The following is an 18,503-nucleotide window of genomic DNA, read 5'->3' as shown; positions in this document are numbered from 1 at the left end:
GTTTCAAAGCAGCAGTGAAAGCAGTAGTCTAAATTGTAAACCTTGCACAGAGGACATCTTATTTCAAAAACATGGTAACATTTTGTTTGAAGACCAAATTGTGAAATGAATTTAATGTATATTTTTAAACCCTTGAGTATCAGATTCAGTTTAAATCTGTCTCCTTATGGAATAGACAAGTGAAACAAATCCAGAAATTTTGTTTGAGTACATGATCTGTGCTGGTATTCATAATATCTAACACAGTAATGTTTCCATATGCTGGACACTGTGCTGAGATTTTCACATATATTATCTCTTTTAAACACTACACTATATTGCCTTTGGGTCATTTATTAAGTTTGGTGGTGGGTACATGAGAGTTTGGGGTTTTTTTAACCTTTTTGAGAGACTGATGTATTTTATAATTAAAAAAAAGTCTTTGCCTTACAAGAGTTTATACCTTGTAATTAAGTCATTTAAATAAACATAGTTAATAAATGTTGGCAGACAACAAGCTGTAATATTTACTGCAAAGTTAAACAATAATGAAAATTTTATTTTTTTAAACAGCTACTTAAGGGTAGCATTTTGTTTTGTTTTGTGTTTGGAGCTTGGCAAATAGAGGGAAAGTATCAGGAGTCTCTCTAGCCTTAAGTTGGGTGTCACAAGCCAGCTGAAGGAAAAGCAAAGTCAGGTAGGTAAAAGAAATGAGAATAGGAGAGAGAAAAACATATATGTTGGAAAGTTGTAGTATTTCCATGTGAGTATTCAGGAGTAACAGGTGGGGTTATTACCTCACTTGGCTATCAAAAGAATGAAAAAGCCAGGGACAATATCCACTACCATTTCTAGCCATCACCAATCATTAATTTTAGGCAGTTCTAAATTTTGTACTTATTCTGTTTCTCATTATATGACTGTTAGTAGTTAATGTATTTGTGATAGAAATTAAATTCATTGGGTTGCCCAGATACTAGGCTATGTGAAGCGTAGCTATTATTTGAATCATGTCCTTGTCCTCTGAAATACTTAAAATTTGAAGATCAGCCTATACGGTTTATATTATAACTAATTTTGGAGCAATATATGGCAAAGTTGGTTTTTCTTTTCTATTTATTTTATAAACTCCAAATGCATTGAAAGTCGAAAATGAAGGACAAAAGCTTCCTTTGTTCATGGCACATATTTCAATATATTTTTCTGAAATTGCCAGTATCTTTCACCAGTGGCTTCATTTTCTTATTTGTTATCAAACATTATTACTGTTATTATTCCAATATAAAAGGCTTTAAGAAGACCATGGTGTAATTCTCTTATAATAAGAAAAAGGATATAATTATAAAGCTAAAATATTCCTTCAGTTTTATTGTATATGGTTTGCTACAAATTGAGGGAGGTTGAAAATGATACTTCAAATCAAGAGCAGGTGCTGAGTAAAAGCTTTTGGCTTTGAATGGATTTGAAACATTAGATGACAGTAAATAAAAGTCTCTGGTCAACCAAATCCTAGTGAGGCAAAAGAAGAGTACTCTGTAATAAGCCTCACTTTCAAAAACAAATCTTTCCATGAACTGGTACTACTTCGAGGTCAACAGAAATTATAAGAACAATGTAATGTGTACACATGGCCTTTCCTATAAAAATAGAAACCAGAAAAAGTCACCTGCTTTAAAGAACCACTAATGCCATACTGCCAAATTTGTAACACGTTCATCAAAAGTTTATACAGGTTTATCTGTAAAAACTGGGTTAAAAACAGTGGTGATCAAAGGAGGGGGTTCTGGGCATGGTAAATGACAAAGACTTAGCACCTGAATTCAATTACACAAAGACGCCTTCGGTTATGCCACTTTAAACCAATTCTTTTGTTCAATTTCCTTCCCTCCCCTATTCACCAGTAACTTTATTAAGACTAAAAACATGGGCGTTCATCCTACCTCTTTTATAGTAGATTACAAAGTTCTAACCATTTTTAAAATGACAGCTCACTGCTTGATTATCCAGAACGTTCTTCCCTTATTTCCTGTATTCGTTTGCTAAGGATACTGTAACAAAGTACCATAAACTGAAGGACTTAACAGAAATATATTGTGCCACAATTCTGGAAACTAAAAATTGGAGATCAAGGTGGTTCTTTCTGAGAGCTGTTGGGAGAGAATCTCTTGTGTTACCTGCCTAGCTTCTAGTGGTTTGCTAGTCAACTTCGGTGTTCCTTGGCTTATAGAAGCAACACCCCAATTTCTGCCATCATCTACATGGCATTGTGTGTGTGTGTGTGTGTGGTTGTCTCCAAATGTTTCCATTTTATAAGGAAACAAATCATGATTGAATACGGCTCACCATAATGACCTCTTTTTAACTTCATTACCTCTGTAAAGACCCTGTCTCATCCTGAGGTATGTTGAAAGAGTTAGGACTCCCAACATTGGAACTTTTGAGGAATATGTTCTACCCATAATACTTTCCTGCTTTTCTCTCTACATTTCCCAACTTCCCAATTAATAGTATTTTTTATGTGACTCCTCTAAAACATAGTATATAGGGAAATTTTTAAATTAATCTGTATTTGTTGAGTTTTAGTCATGGAAATATTATGGTGAGCTATGACTAAAACATAAAAAGGGAATAATATGTGCTAGTTGCTTCCAAATTTGGAATTGATGTGTATAATCTAGAGAAGATAAAATTATTCAGATAAGGGTGAAAGCAGGATTTGAGTAGGAAAAGAGGATAGTTGAAAGCCATTCCAAGTTCAGAATAGCTTCAACGGGCATTTCAAAAAAGTACAGTTTTAGACACAAATCCAAAATAAGGAGACTGCCCTGATCTGGAAAGTTCTGAATGGTAACAGCTACTTTTAGGAATACCTACCACAAACTACTTATTAATTTTGAGCATATCATTTAACCTCTCTGCATCTCAATTTATTTGTCATTAATGTGGAGTTATTGTGATTAAATTAGATGATTCATGGAAAACGTGTTTGGAATGTAAGAAATATTCAATGTTCTCTATTATTTTTAAGTTGGCAATATATACATAAGGAAATTGTTGCACATATCTTAATATGAGGAGACAAGGGCTTAAATAGGATTGTGACAATTCTTTGTAGTGAAAAAAGAGCAAATGGATATTCCAAAGGAAGAATTAACATGTGGTCCCTAATTTAACTAAAAAGTATGAAGATTTCAAAAACAGATAAGAAATAAAGGGAAACCGCTGACAAAATAAGGAATGTTGGAAACCATAAGTAGTATAATTATTATATTTGGAGAATGCTGAAATTAAAGTTAATGGCAGTTAACAATATGAGCTGGTAATTAGAAATAGTCCTAAAGTTATGAAAAGTCTTGGCCAGACATGTGGATTTGGAGATTTCAGGTTACCCTTTGAAGAAGTATTTATTGATAGAGAGGGCCCCAAGGACAGAGACTTTTGATAATTGGGGAATGGGGAGGAGAACGTGAAAGCAACAGGTGGACAGGGAACAAATCAGGTAAATCAGTAGGGTAGAAATGTTGATGTTTCCAAAAACGAGAAAGCAGAGTTCGGGGTGGGTGTGGGGGGGAGAGGCAGTCAGAACTGTGCAATGTGGACCTGAAGGAGGTGGAAGACAATTCGGAACCCAAAAGAGACCTTGGATGCAACGGAAAGGAGTTATTAGTGACTGTGGCAGGCAGAATAATGGTCCCCTAAAGGTGTCCTCATCCCCATCTCAAGAATATGCTGTGAATATGCTCTGTTATGTGGCAAGGGACAATTAAGGTTGCTCATCTGATGACCATAGAGTAAATTATCCTGGGTGGTGCAAATAGGTCAAATGTAATCATAAGAGTTCTTAAAAGATGACAGAAGGTTACAGAAGAATGTCTGAGTGATGTGATTCAGATGTTGAGAGACTCAACCAGCCATTGCTGAGTTTGAAAATGGAAGGGGGCCATAAGCCAAAGAATGCAGGTGTCCTCAGGAAGCTGAGAAGACAAGGAAACAGAACCTTTCCTCAAGCTTTCAGAGAAGAATGCAGCCCTACCAACACCTTTAGTTTAACCCAGTGAGACCTGTGTCAGGTTTCTGACCTTCAGAACTGTAAGATAATAAATTTGTGTAATTTTAAGACACTGAATTTTGTGGTAATTTGTTACAGCAACAATAGGAAACTAATACAGTAAGCAGACCTTTGTAGAATTTTGGTGGTGAGAGATTGCAGTGAATTTTTTTAAGGATTTGACTTACTCCTTGAAAAGTCTCCATAATTGGGGGGGAAGGAGTTTCGTTTGAGAAAAGAATCGAAAGCCAGGATTCTTAACTGCTGATCTAAAGTCTTTCCTAGAGTACTTCTGAGAATGATGTTCCAATATTCTAGTCCCACCAAGGTGTGTGCATATGCATTTTGTTCCATCTTTGCTATACCAAAGGCCAGGTTAACCATAGACATGAACTTATCAATTCGTTTAAAAATAGTGTTGTCATCCCTTCCTTTTGGTGCTGTTACTTTTTTATTAAAATCAATTACATATTCATCCCAGCTAACGTCTGCTAACCAGGTAGTATTCATTAGTGATGAGGAAATAAATTATAAAATGATTTTGTATACAGTTATGGGATTCAATTCAGTTTTTTAGATGAAAGAGCTGAAGTTCAGAGCAAAGAAGTGAGTTATGCTGTGTCATATTGCCATCATCCATCACTGAGGTCGAATATTCTTTCTCATAATTACATTCTAGTTCTAGTTTTAGGATTAGATTGCTTCTGGTCTTAGGTAGCTCTATCCATCCTCTGAAGCAGTATGGCAGATGGGAAGGTAGTAATAGTGGATAGTAGACTTTCACCCTTTTCCATCACTAACAAAATTCCCTCGAGCAACACAAAATGGAAAATGGTTAAAAACAATAACAAAAACCAGTGTCAGACACTGTTGTAAACTTCTCTATGTATAGTAACTCATTCAATCCTTACCATTATTTTTAGATAAGATCCCGAGCCACAAGGAGGTTACTTAACTTGCCCAAGTTAAGTACAGGAGCAGAGTGGGATAGGGATGGATGCCATTCTTTACTTTTGTTTAAAACTATGATGCTTTTTTCAAACTTTTAATTGAAAATGTTTAAAGATACAGAGAATTGGGATGGTAAATTAACACCCATATACTTCCTCTCTCTAGATTCAACAATTACTAACATTTGCCACGTTTACTTTATTTCTATTTGTGTGTGTGATCATTTGAAATTAGTAGGCATCATGACACTTCAACATCCTTTATATATGAAAAAGAAATCAGATCTGTCCAATACAAGACTTCTGAAACCTTTATTTTAATTCAGATATTCACGAATACAGTAATTCATATTTAGGAGAAGCCACAAAGAAAGGGACAGGATGTTGAAATTGTGCAGAAGAGTAGAATTAGTTCAAATATCTAATAGCCAGTTATGTGCTCAGCGCTTTGCCTGTATTAAGTCCTTTTAATTTTCAAGACAATTTTATGATGCAGGTAATCTTATCCTCATTACAGATAACCTCAGAGGGAAGTAACTTGCCCAAGGCAACCCAACTAATATGTAGCAAAACCCCATATAAAACAAAGCAGCTAAATATGTTTTTAAAATTTTAAAACAAAGGATGCTGAACTGTCACGATGCCTATCATCATAGTGGTCACATAATATAAGTGGAGAGAAGATAAATATGGCAAATGTGATAATTGTTGAATCTAGAGCGTAAGTGTATGGGTGTTCATTGTACCATTCAAATTCTCTATCTTTGAAAATATTCCAAATCAATTCGAGCTGTTTTCCTTTTTGTGACTCCATAAATGTTTTATGAAAAAAAAGTATGTAAGGATTTTTGCTAACAAATCTTAAGGGGAGATCACATTTAGTAGTAAATATTTACTTGAGCACCCAACTCAAAATTATTTTTACTTCTGTTTCGTTTAACTTTTTTTTTTTTTTTTTTTTTTAAACACCTGTAACTGAAACCTGGACGGAACTGAAGGTGCAAGAGGAATAAGGTGGCTGGAGGTTGGGGAGATCGGCGAGAGGTGGTCGCAGGATGTTGCCTGCGGCCGGCGTCCCCGTGGTTTCTGGGAATTGTAGTCTCTCAGTCATTCAGGGCATTCCTGATTAGGGTCTCGGGAGAACCTGACTAAGCTCCCAGAAGCCTCCGGTGCGGCTCGCTGTGGACGCACTTCCTGGGACGCCGCGAGGGAGACGCTTTAAGAAGCTCCTCAGTGTCGGCGAGTGAAATGTCTTGGATGTGAGAAACAGGTAGGTGTGGTTAAGAATCCGGGTCTTTTGCATAAATAGTGGAGGATTTTGTGTAAAATAGCTAAGTGGAAGGGAATCAGGAACCCCGAAAACTGTTGACCACATCTGTGGACGTCAAGAATCTGGGTCCTTTGCATAAATAGTGGAGGATTTTGTGTAAAATAGCTAAGTCGAAGAGAATCAGGGACCCTGAAAACTTGACCACATCGGTGGACGTGAAAATTGAGTGAGGAAGTATTTTATAAGGCTTTAAAAAATTATTTTGTGCAGAGGAGTATGGAAATGTCGAGGTGTCTTGCCGCAGCAGCCAAGGGCTTGGGCTTGGCTAGCGGGGTGTGAGGTGTGGAGCTGGGCTATTTTTGAATCACCAGCTGGTTGTGTAATGATGACCTGCTCTTGGTTCAGACCCACTCAGTGTTCCAGGGATGGGCTTGTTCACAGTCACTGTTGCGGTCTCTTTCCATTGGCTCTAACCAGGAGAGCTTTTTTTCCCCCTTCTTTTTCTCTCTTTCTTTCTGCTAGCTCTGATGCTTCTAAGGACAGGGCTTGAAGGAAAGGAGAAGGAGTGCGGGTTTTTCTGGAAGGTTGGTTTACTCTGAAGTCCAAGTTGTGTGTAATAACGCCTTGGAGGGGGCTGTCACCACGTTAGAGGAAGGCCAGATTTGGTGACCCCACTTAAAATGAAAAGTCAGGGATCCTAGTGTGTGTCTTTAATTGTAAATCAACTTACCTGAATTTGGAGTGAGGAATTCTATGATATTAACTCAAGAAACATACATTTAGAAAAGAAAAATTACAATTTGATTGAAATCTCTTCTGTGCAGACTGTTGAGGACAACATTCTATATAATAATAATAGGGCTAGTGATAAATGCCTTATCCAGGAAGTTCTGAAGCTTTTACAAGTTTGTATCCTCGTCCTACCTATTGTGATAAATAGTTTGAAAAGGAAGTTGTTGATGCTTAAAATAGATCTATGGTAACATACTTAAATAGCAGGTAGAGCCATTGGTGGAATCGTAAATTAGTTGCAAAGTTTAGGATGCACAATGCAGATCAACTTTTGTTCAGCCTAGTTTTGTTATCAGTATTCTTTTAAAAGGTACAAAAGAAACAAATTTCTTTTACTTTCAAGACAACTAACTGCACAGTGTTTCCTTGGCTCTCCTTATTCGTAATCATCAGAAGGATCTAAAAAATCCGTTATATATATGTGTGTGTACGTTATATGTGTGTGTGTATACATATACGCACATAATTTAAAGAAGTATCATGTTAATTTGGGACATTTTCCCTATTTCTTTAGGCCCAGATCATCTCTACTGTCTATTCAGATGTGCATATATTTCTTCTAAGTTGATTAAAGTTGTTTTAGAGCTGTCAGGTACTTCAAAGAGTAAGTACATTCTTTGATTTTACTCCTTTTCCTTTTTCCACCATATATGAGATGTCTTGTTTTTCTCTTGTTCAGCAAAATAAAGTTATAAGATAGATCTCCCTTGTGAGTGCAATGATTGACCTACAGTTTCTAAAATAACTCAAATTACTGGTAGAAGGGACTGCTAGTGTTACCATCAAGAATTAATGTAGCTGCTGTTACACATGTGTTCTCATATAGCTATTCCTGGGATTATCCCTGAAAAAAATTACATAGCGATGGGTCTGTGAATTCCTAAAGCTGTTAGCCATTATTCCTGCCTCAGACTTCTTTGAACACTATTCAAAACCATAGATATCTTTTTGAAAATATTTTTATTTGAAATGATACATTTGATCACCTTTAACTGCGTACCAAATTTTATCCATCTACTTCTCTGAAAGTCACCATGGAACAGATAGATGACAAATGTGAAGTGCTTGTTTTGAAACAGAGACTTCATTTGATGTGCTCAGTAACTACTCTAAAGAGAATGCTCTGTTATTATTGTTTTATGGCTGTAACCATGTGTGATTGTTTGCTAAGATCCGGAAGAAAAGTGTGTTCCTAGCTAAAGAAAATAAATAAGCCTACTAGTAATCATTATAAACTTAAATTTCTGACCATACTCTGTTTTACAAAGGGTTTTACTGTTCATGGTCTTACAGCTACCTTGGATGGCATTTTATAGGTGAGATATTTGAGTTCAGAGGACATAGATGACTTGCCCAGGTTGTGACTGGCATTTGGGTCTTTGGTTGCTGGGACTGTAATACCAGGTTGCCTCTTAGATGGAAACAAAAAGCCTAGGCACCTGTATATTTGACCTAGCTGGTGTTCAGGAGTGCTACTTAGATTTGTTAGTGTGTTTTTAACCTTACATACTTTCTACAGTCCCTAATAAGGGATTTTCATGTGACAAAAAGGTGTTTATCTTTTTTTTTCTCCATTGCTCTTTTAAAAAGAAAATCTAAATACAAATAAAATAGTTTTGCTTTAAAAATAAGTTTTGCTTTGATGAACATTAATTTGGTATATTAACCACTCTTAATAAAGGAGTATATCCACTAGTAACATACCTATTAAGTAGAAAACACCAGGTTCAACACTGTCGTAATTGATTGATCCATTGACCACTATGGAAGTTAACTAGTGTTGCCAAGCTTAGATATTTATTTCTAGAAGAATAGTCTCTATGTAAATACTTGGGAATGGCCTCATTTATCTTGGGAAGTTTTTAGGGCAAGAAAATGAACTTTGTTTTAAAAAAATAGGAGAGACTGGTCACATAAGAGTGGAAAGCGGAGGCATGGTCTAGAAGCAACTTGGAGACTTCAAAACACAGGGTATGAATGAATGAATGAATGAATGAGTAAGTGAGTGAATGAATGAAAGAAACTGATAACAGCAAATTTGTGACCTTCTCCCTGGATCATTACTATACCCATGTGGACCTTACATTTATTTGTTTGTTTATTTCTTTAACAAATAATTGAGTGTCTTCTGTGTACCAGTGTGGGACAGAATAAAAGAGAAGGCTCTCTGTCCTCCTGGAATTCAGTCTGGTAGGAAAGATAAATGTTGAAAGAGGAATTATAAGCATAATCACTGCTACCAAAGAAAAAGTACAAAGGTGCTTTCAGATCATATAACCAGGGCCGGTGGGGAGGTTAAGGATAGGGGAAGAGAAAACAGGTTTGGGGCCAGCCTCCTTGGAAATTAGAAAGATGAATACCTGTTAGGTAAGCAAAGAATAGAATGAAATTAAGAAAGTCCTAGAAGGAAAAATAGCATGAACTAAAGCCTTTAGCCAAATTTAAAAGTGCAAAATTTGGGGCTCAGTCAGTAAGTGTCCGGCTTCAGCTCAGGTCATGATCTCACGGTTTGTGAGTTCGAGCCCCATGTTGGGCTCTGTGCTGACAGCTCAGAGCCTGGAGCCTGCTTCAGATTCTGTGTCCCCCTCTCTCTCTGCTCCTCCCCCACTCACACTCTGTCTCTCTCTCAAAAATAAAAACATAAATAAAAAAATAAATGTGCAAAATTTGAAGAGTTAAAAGCAGTATGGCTACATAGTCTGTAGCATGTTAGATGGGAAGCTGATACAATAAGGATATTGAGAATTTGGCAGGAACCAGATGGTGGGATTTGAAACTTTGGAAAACATGGGAAAGTTTTGAAACTTAGAAACTGTATTCTGAGGGAAAAAGGAAGCCATTGAATGTAAGAAATGTAGCAAGGGGCATCTGGCTGGCTCTGTCGGTGGAGGATGCAACTCTTAATCTCAAGGTTATGCATTTGAGCCTCATGTTGAGTGTAGAGATTACTTAAAATCTTTAAAAAAAGTGAAATAATCAGATTTGTGTTTAATTATTTTGGATTAAGAATTAATTGGCATAGCACAAGAGTAGAGATCTTTCACCCTCTTAATATGAACAAATCCTAACCTGAGAGCATTATTTTCAGTTTTAAATCATTAAACATTCCTTTTCCTAACTATCCCTATTAAATGTTATTTCATCCCTCTAGTGAGATATATGATATCAAATCATGCATATGTGGAGTTAAGAACAGGTCATAAAAAGTAAAGCAACCAAAGAAAGTTACAAAGAGCAAGGACATTAATTCCAGCACTGAGGTTGAAATTAGCTAAAGAATTGAGGTTAATAGTATTTCCCATGTGAAAAATGCCATTGCATTTCTTGTTGGCTGTGTAAATTAGGACTTCTACTCAATCTCTGGGGTCTGAGCTAAGAATGCTTCAGTAAAAGCAAGTTCAGGGGACTGATATAACATGTGTGTTGATTTGATGCAGTATAAATATTAACACACTTGATCCCAAAGTAAATATTGACCCACCTCTGTTCATTAGTGTCATTTGATAGTCTATAGTCTAAGAACTACAGAAATTTATTTATTAATATTAAAGTCATTCATTCTGATCTTGTTTCTTACTCCCTTTGTATTGTAGGAATTAGTGGCACAAGACAGCTTGATTGGAGAAATCTCAATTATATTGATACTCCAAGTTTTGTTTTTGTTTTTTTTTTTTCAACGTTTATTTATTTTTGGGACAGAGAGAGACAGAGCATGAACGGGGGAGGAGCAGAGAGAGAGGGAGACACAGAATCGGAAACAGGCTCCAGGCTCTGAGCCATCAGCCCAGAGCCCGATGCGGGGCTCGAACTCACGGACCGCGAGATCGTGACCTGGCTGAAGTCGGACGCTTAACCGACTGCGCCACCCAGGTGCCCTGATACTCCAAGTTTTTGACCCCTATCTCTGAAAGCAAGAGGAAATTTGTGATTGGGTTAGGATGCTGAGCGCATTGCCTAAAGGAGTTTTGAGGCTTTGAGAGAAACAGAAGGAACCTTTTTTCTTGAGTCTTCACAACTTTAATCAAATCATCATTCTCTTTCATTGCTCAGTCTTTTTCTAACCCTGGATGATACATTTTTATGAACAGGTACCTTACTGGTTCACTTTCCTTAATATCTAACAATATCAGTTGATAGGTAGTAATCATATAATTGATTGTTAGCATTTTGAGTTCTCATAAAGCAGCATATTCTTTCTCTCAGTCTGATTGTTAACACATTGGAGCAAGGTCCAGATCTTAGTGGCCTCAGTGTCAATCTAGGGTATTTTGCTTGTGCTAAATACTGAGTTGAATAAATCAATTCATTGAATGAATTATTACTTATAATAACTACTTCCTTGTCCAGTTCTACATTACCAGTAGCCTAATAGTGCCCAGTACTTATTTATTCCAGTATTGCCAGAATGACTTATGTGCCAGGTACTGTGCAAGTTGGTAACAGCATATGGGGGAGACAGGTAAATGAACGAAAATCAACAAGAAGCTGAAATTTGGAGCGTGACATCATTAGTAGCCTTTTCCAGTGTAAACATCCTCAAACCTGCACCACAGTTTCCATTGCTGGAACAAGGTGGTTGGTTGCTAAAATTAAGCAAGACAGTTTTTCCCCCCAACTTGAATGAAAAATATAAATTCAGACTATAATTCTTTTGTTTTTTTCATCTGTAACATATTCATAAACAATTTCTACTTCTGGTAATCTTGACAGAAGGCAACATAATAAACAAGTAGTAAACTAATATTAATGGAGAAACTCAGAACTAATTATGTTTAGCTTGAAGACTTTGAAAAATGATTCACTTGTGCTTACATTTTGATTTTATATTGTATAGTTATATAGGTATGTATACATACCTATATGTTTTCTGCTAGTAAAGTTATTCCTAGTTTATGTGATTATATTAATATGCAAATATGTTGTTTCCTAAAGAACATTATGCCTTCCCATTCAAACACATTTGATCAAGTCCTAACCCAGTTTAGCATTTTGATCTTCTTTCTGGCCCCGGAACTCCTGGGAATGCTACTCCACCATCGCAGCAGATAATATTTGACTCTGCAAAGGATGATGGGTACTCTGAACACATACATACAGTATGTATCATGAAGATGCCCCTTCATCATTACCTGACTAAAAGAAGTAAATGTGCTGCCTTATTAGTCTGTTGTGTTGCCTCATTGGGGGTATGATAGAAGGCAGAGAAAATACATTTGAGTGGTTTGGAAAGTGAGTTTCAGACTCTTAAAGCTGAATAAGATACTGGTTCTTGTACTTTGTCATATACAGAGAAAGAACACAGCCATTTATTTATTTATTTATTTATTTAAATTTTTTTGTTTTTACATTTATTTATTTTTGAGAGAGAGAAACAGAGAATGAGCAGGGGAGGGGCAGAGAGAGAATCAGAAGCTGGCCACAGGCTCCAAGCTGTCGGCACAGAGCCTGATGCAGGGCTTGAACCCACGAACCGTGAGATCATGACCTGAGCTGAAGTCAGACGCTCAACTGACTGAGCCACCCAGGCACCCCAAGAACACACACAGCCTTTTAATTTGCAATGAGAGAAAGGCCTGGCTACTTTTTTTTTTTTTTTGTCCTTTTCTTACAATAGCATTGGTAGAGATATATAGGTTCTCATAACTTCAAGAATCTTTGCATTCATCTTATATGAGCACTAATTGTATAATAACCAATAACCACTACTGTAATAACCTGGAAAGCATGCAAGTCAGCTTGAATCGGCCAGGAAGTAGTTGAGCAGACTAATTTCAGGGGTCTTTGTTCTCTTCTTTTCATTTGACTAACTCATTGGAGAGGAGTTCGTTTAGATTTTGTAATTATCAGTGTGGCTAGTATATAGGAATGAGATGTTAGATGTTGCTTTTTCTTATTTAACGTTTATTCAGCAAACATTCTTTAAACTGCTCCGTGTGCCAGGCACTGAGCTGGTCACTGAGTGCTAAGAAGTAGTTAACACTTGAATTGCTCTTACCAACATGCCAGACATGTTTTAAGTACTGGACATTATATTAACTCACTGAATACTTAAAAGAACTCTGCGAGGTAGGTACTATTATTTTTCCATTTTACAGATGAGGAAAATGAATTACAGAGAAGTAAGGTCACTTGGTTAGTAAATGAGGAAGTGGGGATTAGAATGCTAGCAGTCTGGCTCAGAGTCCCTCCTCAGCTAGTCTGCTGTCTTGTAATGCTTCTTTCCCTACATCTTTGTCTTTTATGAGCTGCCTTCACCTCAGCCACATGCTAGTTTCATTTTACATTTCATGAGCATTGGAGGCTGAGTTTGTGTTTTTTTATAGTTGACAGTTATGAGTCCTCCAACCCAGTATGTTTAAAGGCCGGACACATTAAAGTACTTCATATATGTACGTTGAATGAGTGATTAGTGACAACTGAGAGACTTTAAGATGTGATGTTAAGAGAATTTGAAATTATTTTGATGGTTCTTCTGATTTGCAGAAAAATACTCATGTTCAATATTTCTTGAAACCCCAATATTTCTTGAAAATACTCATATTTGAAGAAAAGTACTCATGTTCAACAACTTCAGCTGCTACATGACCCAGGCAGTGGTAACTAAGCATATGTGAGTGTACCTGTGCTCTGAGGTCACATGCATATGTGTTTATATACATTCATATTATACATAGGAAACAGGGACAGAATTTCCCTCTTTGCATTGACATCACTAGTTGTGCTGCCATTCAGCACCACCCTTCCTGCTCTGCTCTCCTATTGTCCCCTCATGATTTGTCCTCTTGTGTGTCACCCCTAGTCTGACTGACAGTACTGCACAAGCCTGCCTGCCATGGGCTGTCGGGATGTCCATGCAGCCACAGTCCTCTCCTTCCTGTGTGGAATCGCCTCGGTAGCAGGCCTCTTTGCGGGGACTCTGCTTCCCAACTGGAGGAAATTACGACTGATCACATTCAACAGAAATGAGAAGAATCTGACTGTTTACACTGGCCTGTGGGTGAAGTGTGCCCGATATGATGGGAGCAGTGACTGCCTGATGTATGACACTACTTGGTACTCATCAGTTGACCAGCTGGACTTGCGGGTCCTCCAGTTTGCCCTGCCTCTCAGCATCCTGATTGCAATGGGTGCCCTGCTGCTCTGCCTGATTGGAATGTGTAACACGGCCTTCAGGTCCTCAGTGCCCAACATCAAACTGGCCAAGTGTCTGGTCAATAGTGCAGGCTGCCATCTGGTGGCTGGGCTGCTGTTCTTCCTGGCAGGTACTGTGAGCCTCTCCCCATCCATCTGGGTCATCTTTTATAACATTCATCTGAACAAGAAATTTGAGCCAGTCTTTACATTTGACTACGCAGTGTATGTCACTATGGCTAGTGCTGGGGGCCTGTTTATGACTTCCCTTCTACTGTTTATTTGGTACTGTGCATGCAAATCTTTGCCTTCTCCTTTCTGGCAACCACTGTATTCCCATCCTCCCAGTATGCATACTTACTCACAGCCCTATTCAGCACGCTCTCGCCTCTCTGCCATCGAAATTGACATTCCAGTAGTTTCACATACCACCTAATGGGGAAGTAGTTAGTTTTCAGAGAAAACTTGTAGCCTCACATTTCCCTTGTACAAGGAGCTGTTTTAGACCTATATACATTTTTCTTTGTTTCTGACCAATGAAGCCAAATTTGTATGTCCCAGTAGAATGAAGTGCTGCTAGTTTTATGAAAAGTACATTATTTCAAATGTGAATCATTCCTTTTATCTTGCTTCTTATGCTAGAAGGATTTTTAACCTCTATGTTGATATCTAATCAGTTATTCAAGTGGAAAGGACCTGTGTCTCAGTTGAGGTGATTTAGAACAACATGGTAAAGTAAAAAAATGATGGCTAAGAGAGGCTGTTGTACATGATCTTTATGAGTATTTCAGAATGTGTACTGTCCTTTTTCCATAATACCTTAAACTGGGAAGAAGGGCAATTTAAAATATAAGAAATTTCTTTCAGGTAAGGGTAATGTTTTAACAGTAGTCAGTCTACCAGCTTAAGGCTGTAACTTTTCTTACCTTTCTCTCGGGGCTAATTGTATTGAATAGAGTTTGGTAGTTTGAAGATTACTTTCTTTGTGAGTTCCTTATCTTCTACCTCATGGCAGTGTTTAAAAGTAAAATGCATTTTAAGTGATGGCAGAGAGAATAAGCCTAACATTTTAAATAACTACTAGTATGGATAACATTTAACATAATTTTAAAAGTTAATGATTCTGTAAATTGTATTATTAGAGTTAAAATGTGGCCATGCGATGGATTGGTGCTTCCTCTCTGAGGCAGAAAAGCCTTATTTTTTTTCAGATAGCATCCACCAAGTAATAGTCATGCACCTGTATAATCTCTTAGTGACAAAGAGAAAGAAAGAAAGAGGCCCAAGTGGTTGGTTCTCTTTTAGACAGTGGTAGGGGACGAGCATCTGTTCTTTGGCGACAATATCAGAGATTCACTCTGGTGACTGCCTTTTGAATGATGAGTGAAGTAAGTTACGGCTTCACCATGACCACATTCACTCTTGATTCAGTTCCTGCCCTTGTCACTGATTATTTCCTTGAGCGTATATCTTTGCTCAACACTTTAGTGGGTGCTATAGAGAATACATGAAAAGTATGAGATCAGGTCCCATCCACTAAGAAATTTTAATATAATAAAGAAAATCAAACTGTTAAACAACAGGGAACACTCTGACTTTATTGGCAGCTGGTCTTAATTTCTCAGTCATTGATCCAGGAATATATTTCAACCAGCGACGTGGCTTTCTAGCAGACAGGCTTATTGTACAATACCAGCAATATTCTGGAACTTAGAAATTCAGTTCATTGGATCTTTTAGAGCACCTACCTTAGCCTAGACACTGTAATGACACTGTCGGATTCATGAGAATGGACAAAATTGGTAGAGAAATTAAATTGTTTCCTTCTCACCTCTGAGAGTATGATGATGTATTGAAGAGGGAGGAGTATTTAAAATCTTTCCTCTAAAGGGGTAATATTTAGGTACAACCATGTTAACACCAAGATGAATGCTTAGAAATTCAGGGAAATTGGGTCTTTACCCTTATGAATTTGAGCTGCTGACTTAATTGGTATAATTTGCTACACGTTAGTACTATGTTCATAAGGATTTTGTTTTATTAACCATTACATACTTCACAAACAGCTAGTTGCATGGTAAACAGGTGGTTATTATGCCTCTTTGCAAATCTGGATATGATTCTGGTACTTCTGTGGATGTAAGTGGTTCTTCCCCACCCCCCCCACCCCCCGCAATTACAGCACTAGTTTATGTATATAGCAAATAAATCCAGTTGTAGACTTTTTAAATGCCATCAGTATAAAGCATGCAAAACTATGGTTTTTTTAGTTATAGCTTCTGATTACCTTCAGTTCCATTCCTTTTTACTCTTTGCAGATGTAGCTGAATCTTAATTACTCCAAAACAATGGCAAGTAGAATTTTGAGATTAATATTAATTTACTCCTGTGCTAATTAATATCAGTCCCCTCTCTCACTAAATTTGTCCAGAAGTGTCAAGAATTCTACCATCTTCCTGTTCTTTGTATAAACAATGTTAAAGAAAAGCAGATTCAACCATTAATACACTAGACATGTTTTAGTCCGTGCGATCATAAATATAAATGTGCAGCTTTTCCTGTAAGCATTTTTTGCAGTCTTTTCATAATCTGTAGACTCAAATTAGTATTTATTATGGATATACTAGGCAAAAGAAACAGCTGTTTCCCTTATTGTCTTTAATATTTCAGATTTGCTATCAATACCTATTCTTCAAAGCCATCAAAGGAAAGCAAGTATTTACATTTCTTTTTAGTAGTTTTTGAGTACTCATCAAGCTATCATTGTGATGGGGGATATGTTTTTTTGTTGTTGTTACAAGTTATTAATGTTAAGGGCCTTTTACAGAATCCAGCTTGGAAAACAACCTTAAATGTGATATGATGCACCAGATTTGGTTTATCCAGCCATGGGAGGAAAAAAAAAAGAACCACTCTTGAGTTTACTTTACTTGTAATTATACACTATAATAGATAATGTTTGTTGTAAACTGGAATGTAAAACCTCAGTGAAACTGCACTGTATTTCTTGATGTTTATTAAAAGATGTATTTTTACAAGTTTTTGTTTCCTTTTCCTCAATGCTTTAAGGGAAAATGTTTTGAGAAATGTTTCTCAAATATATATAAATTGGAAAAGATACAGCCCATTTAAAGCCCTATAGAATAGCAATTGGAAAGGAATTGGAATACATGGATTTATTATTCCAGAAGCATCAAGACCCTTCACCCATTTTAAGAGTGTTCCTAGGAGTTCACTGGACTATTTTAACGTTCCACAAGAAAGCACTGAATGAAGTTAGTGTGCCAGATTTGCCTCATCAATGGAGTTTTCTCATGGTCTGTGTTCCTGAAGATTGAGACTTCTCAAATGGTTAAATAGGAGGGTGTTTCCTTATTCTTCAGAACATGAGGTTTCCAGAAGTGGTCCTGATAGGTAAGTCACCTTAAAATTTCTGAAGCCTGGGATGGGCTTTTAGTTTTTGGTTTATAGCCTTCTGGGATGCTTCTCATATGCACTCTTCACTGAATCCCCGCTCTGTGGTAGTACCTTAGATGGAAGAGCCGTACATTGCACTGGAAATCGGAAGCTGCTACAGGTTGGGCATCCCCAGCTGAATACGCTAACACTACAATTCAGAGTCTGCCCCTCAGTTGGACAGGTTCAGTGAGGAAGACTGAGTGCTGGAGAATTCCTTAATGCAAACCAAATTCACAAGAGACTGATTTACCAACCATAAATGAGAAATACAGCTTACTGGCAACCACTATCCAAGACCTGTTTTATAAATACACCCTAAACAGATCTCCTATGAGAAAAGACAGATTCCAGCCCTGGGATAGGCAAAGTACAAGACAAGCCCAGCATATCTTTCTCTTCCAGAAAGTAGAAAATGCTCAAAGAATGATGGAGACTTGACAAATTATATAGGAGCCAGCTTGAAGAGGTTCCCACTGGCCATACCTGACAATCTGAGCATCAAAATGAATAGTAATGGGTTCTGATCCATTGAATAAATCCAAATTTTGTGTGTCTGTGCTGATATAAATAGAAAGAAAGAAAAGCTGTTTATTATAGTAAAATACCAAGAAGTAAATATAGAGAAGAAGATGGAGTTAGGAAAATATTAATAGAACTAAAGTTAGTTTGTGAGAGTTTGATGAAAACCAACATACTTACTTAGTCTCAAAATACTCAATAAGTCTACAAAATAAGTCTTACAAATAAGTCTACAAAATACTCAATAAGTCTACAAAGGGGAGAATACTAACTTTATAGTGGATAAAATTGCCAGACACAGCCTTAACTGAGTGATCACATATATTATCAATAATAAGACCAACATCTCCTGATA

General features: G+C 37.1%; 1 protein-coding gene across 1 annotated transcript; it reads left to right on the top strand.

Moving 5' to 3' along the window:
• Positions 1–6,113: 6,113 nt before the first annotated feature.
• Positions 6,114–17,208, top strand: CLDN12 (claudin 12). Its single transcript, XM_040471573.1, has 3 exons — positions 6,114–6,247; positions 7,554–7,643; positions 13,839–17,208. The coding sequence occupies exon 3, from the start codon at positions 13,872–13,874 to the stop codon at positions 14,604–14,606; it is 735 nt and encodes a 244-aa protein (XP_040327507.1). The 5' UTR covers positions 6,114–6,247; positions 7,554–7,643; positions 13,839–13,871; the 3' UTR covers positions 14,607–17,208.
• The last annotated feature ends 1,295 nt before the right edge of the window (positions 17,209–18,503 follow it).

The sequence above is a fragment of the Herpailurus yagouaroundi genome, unplaced genomic scaffold, assembly GCF_014898765.1.
Source record: "Herpailurus yagouaroundi ecotype Mexico unplaced genomic scaffold, PumYag 100, whole genome shotgun sequence".
NCBI lineage: Eukaryota > Metazoa > Chordata > Mammalia > Carnivora > Felidae > Herpailurus > Herpailurus yagouaroundi.
This window is presented reverse-complemented; position numbering and strand designations above follow the sequence as displayed.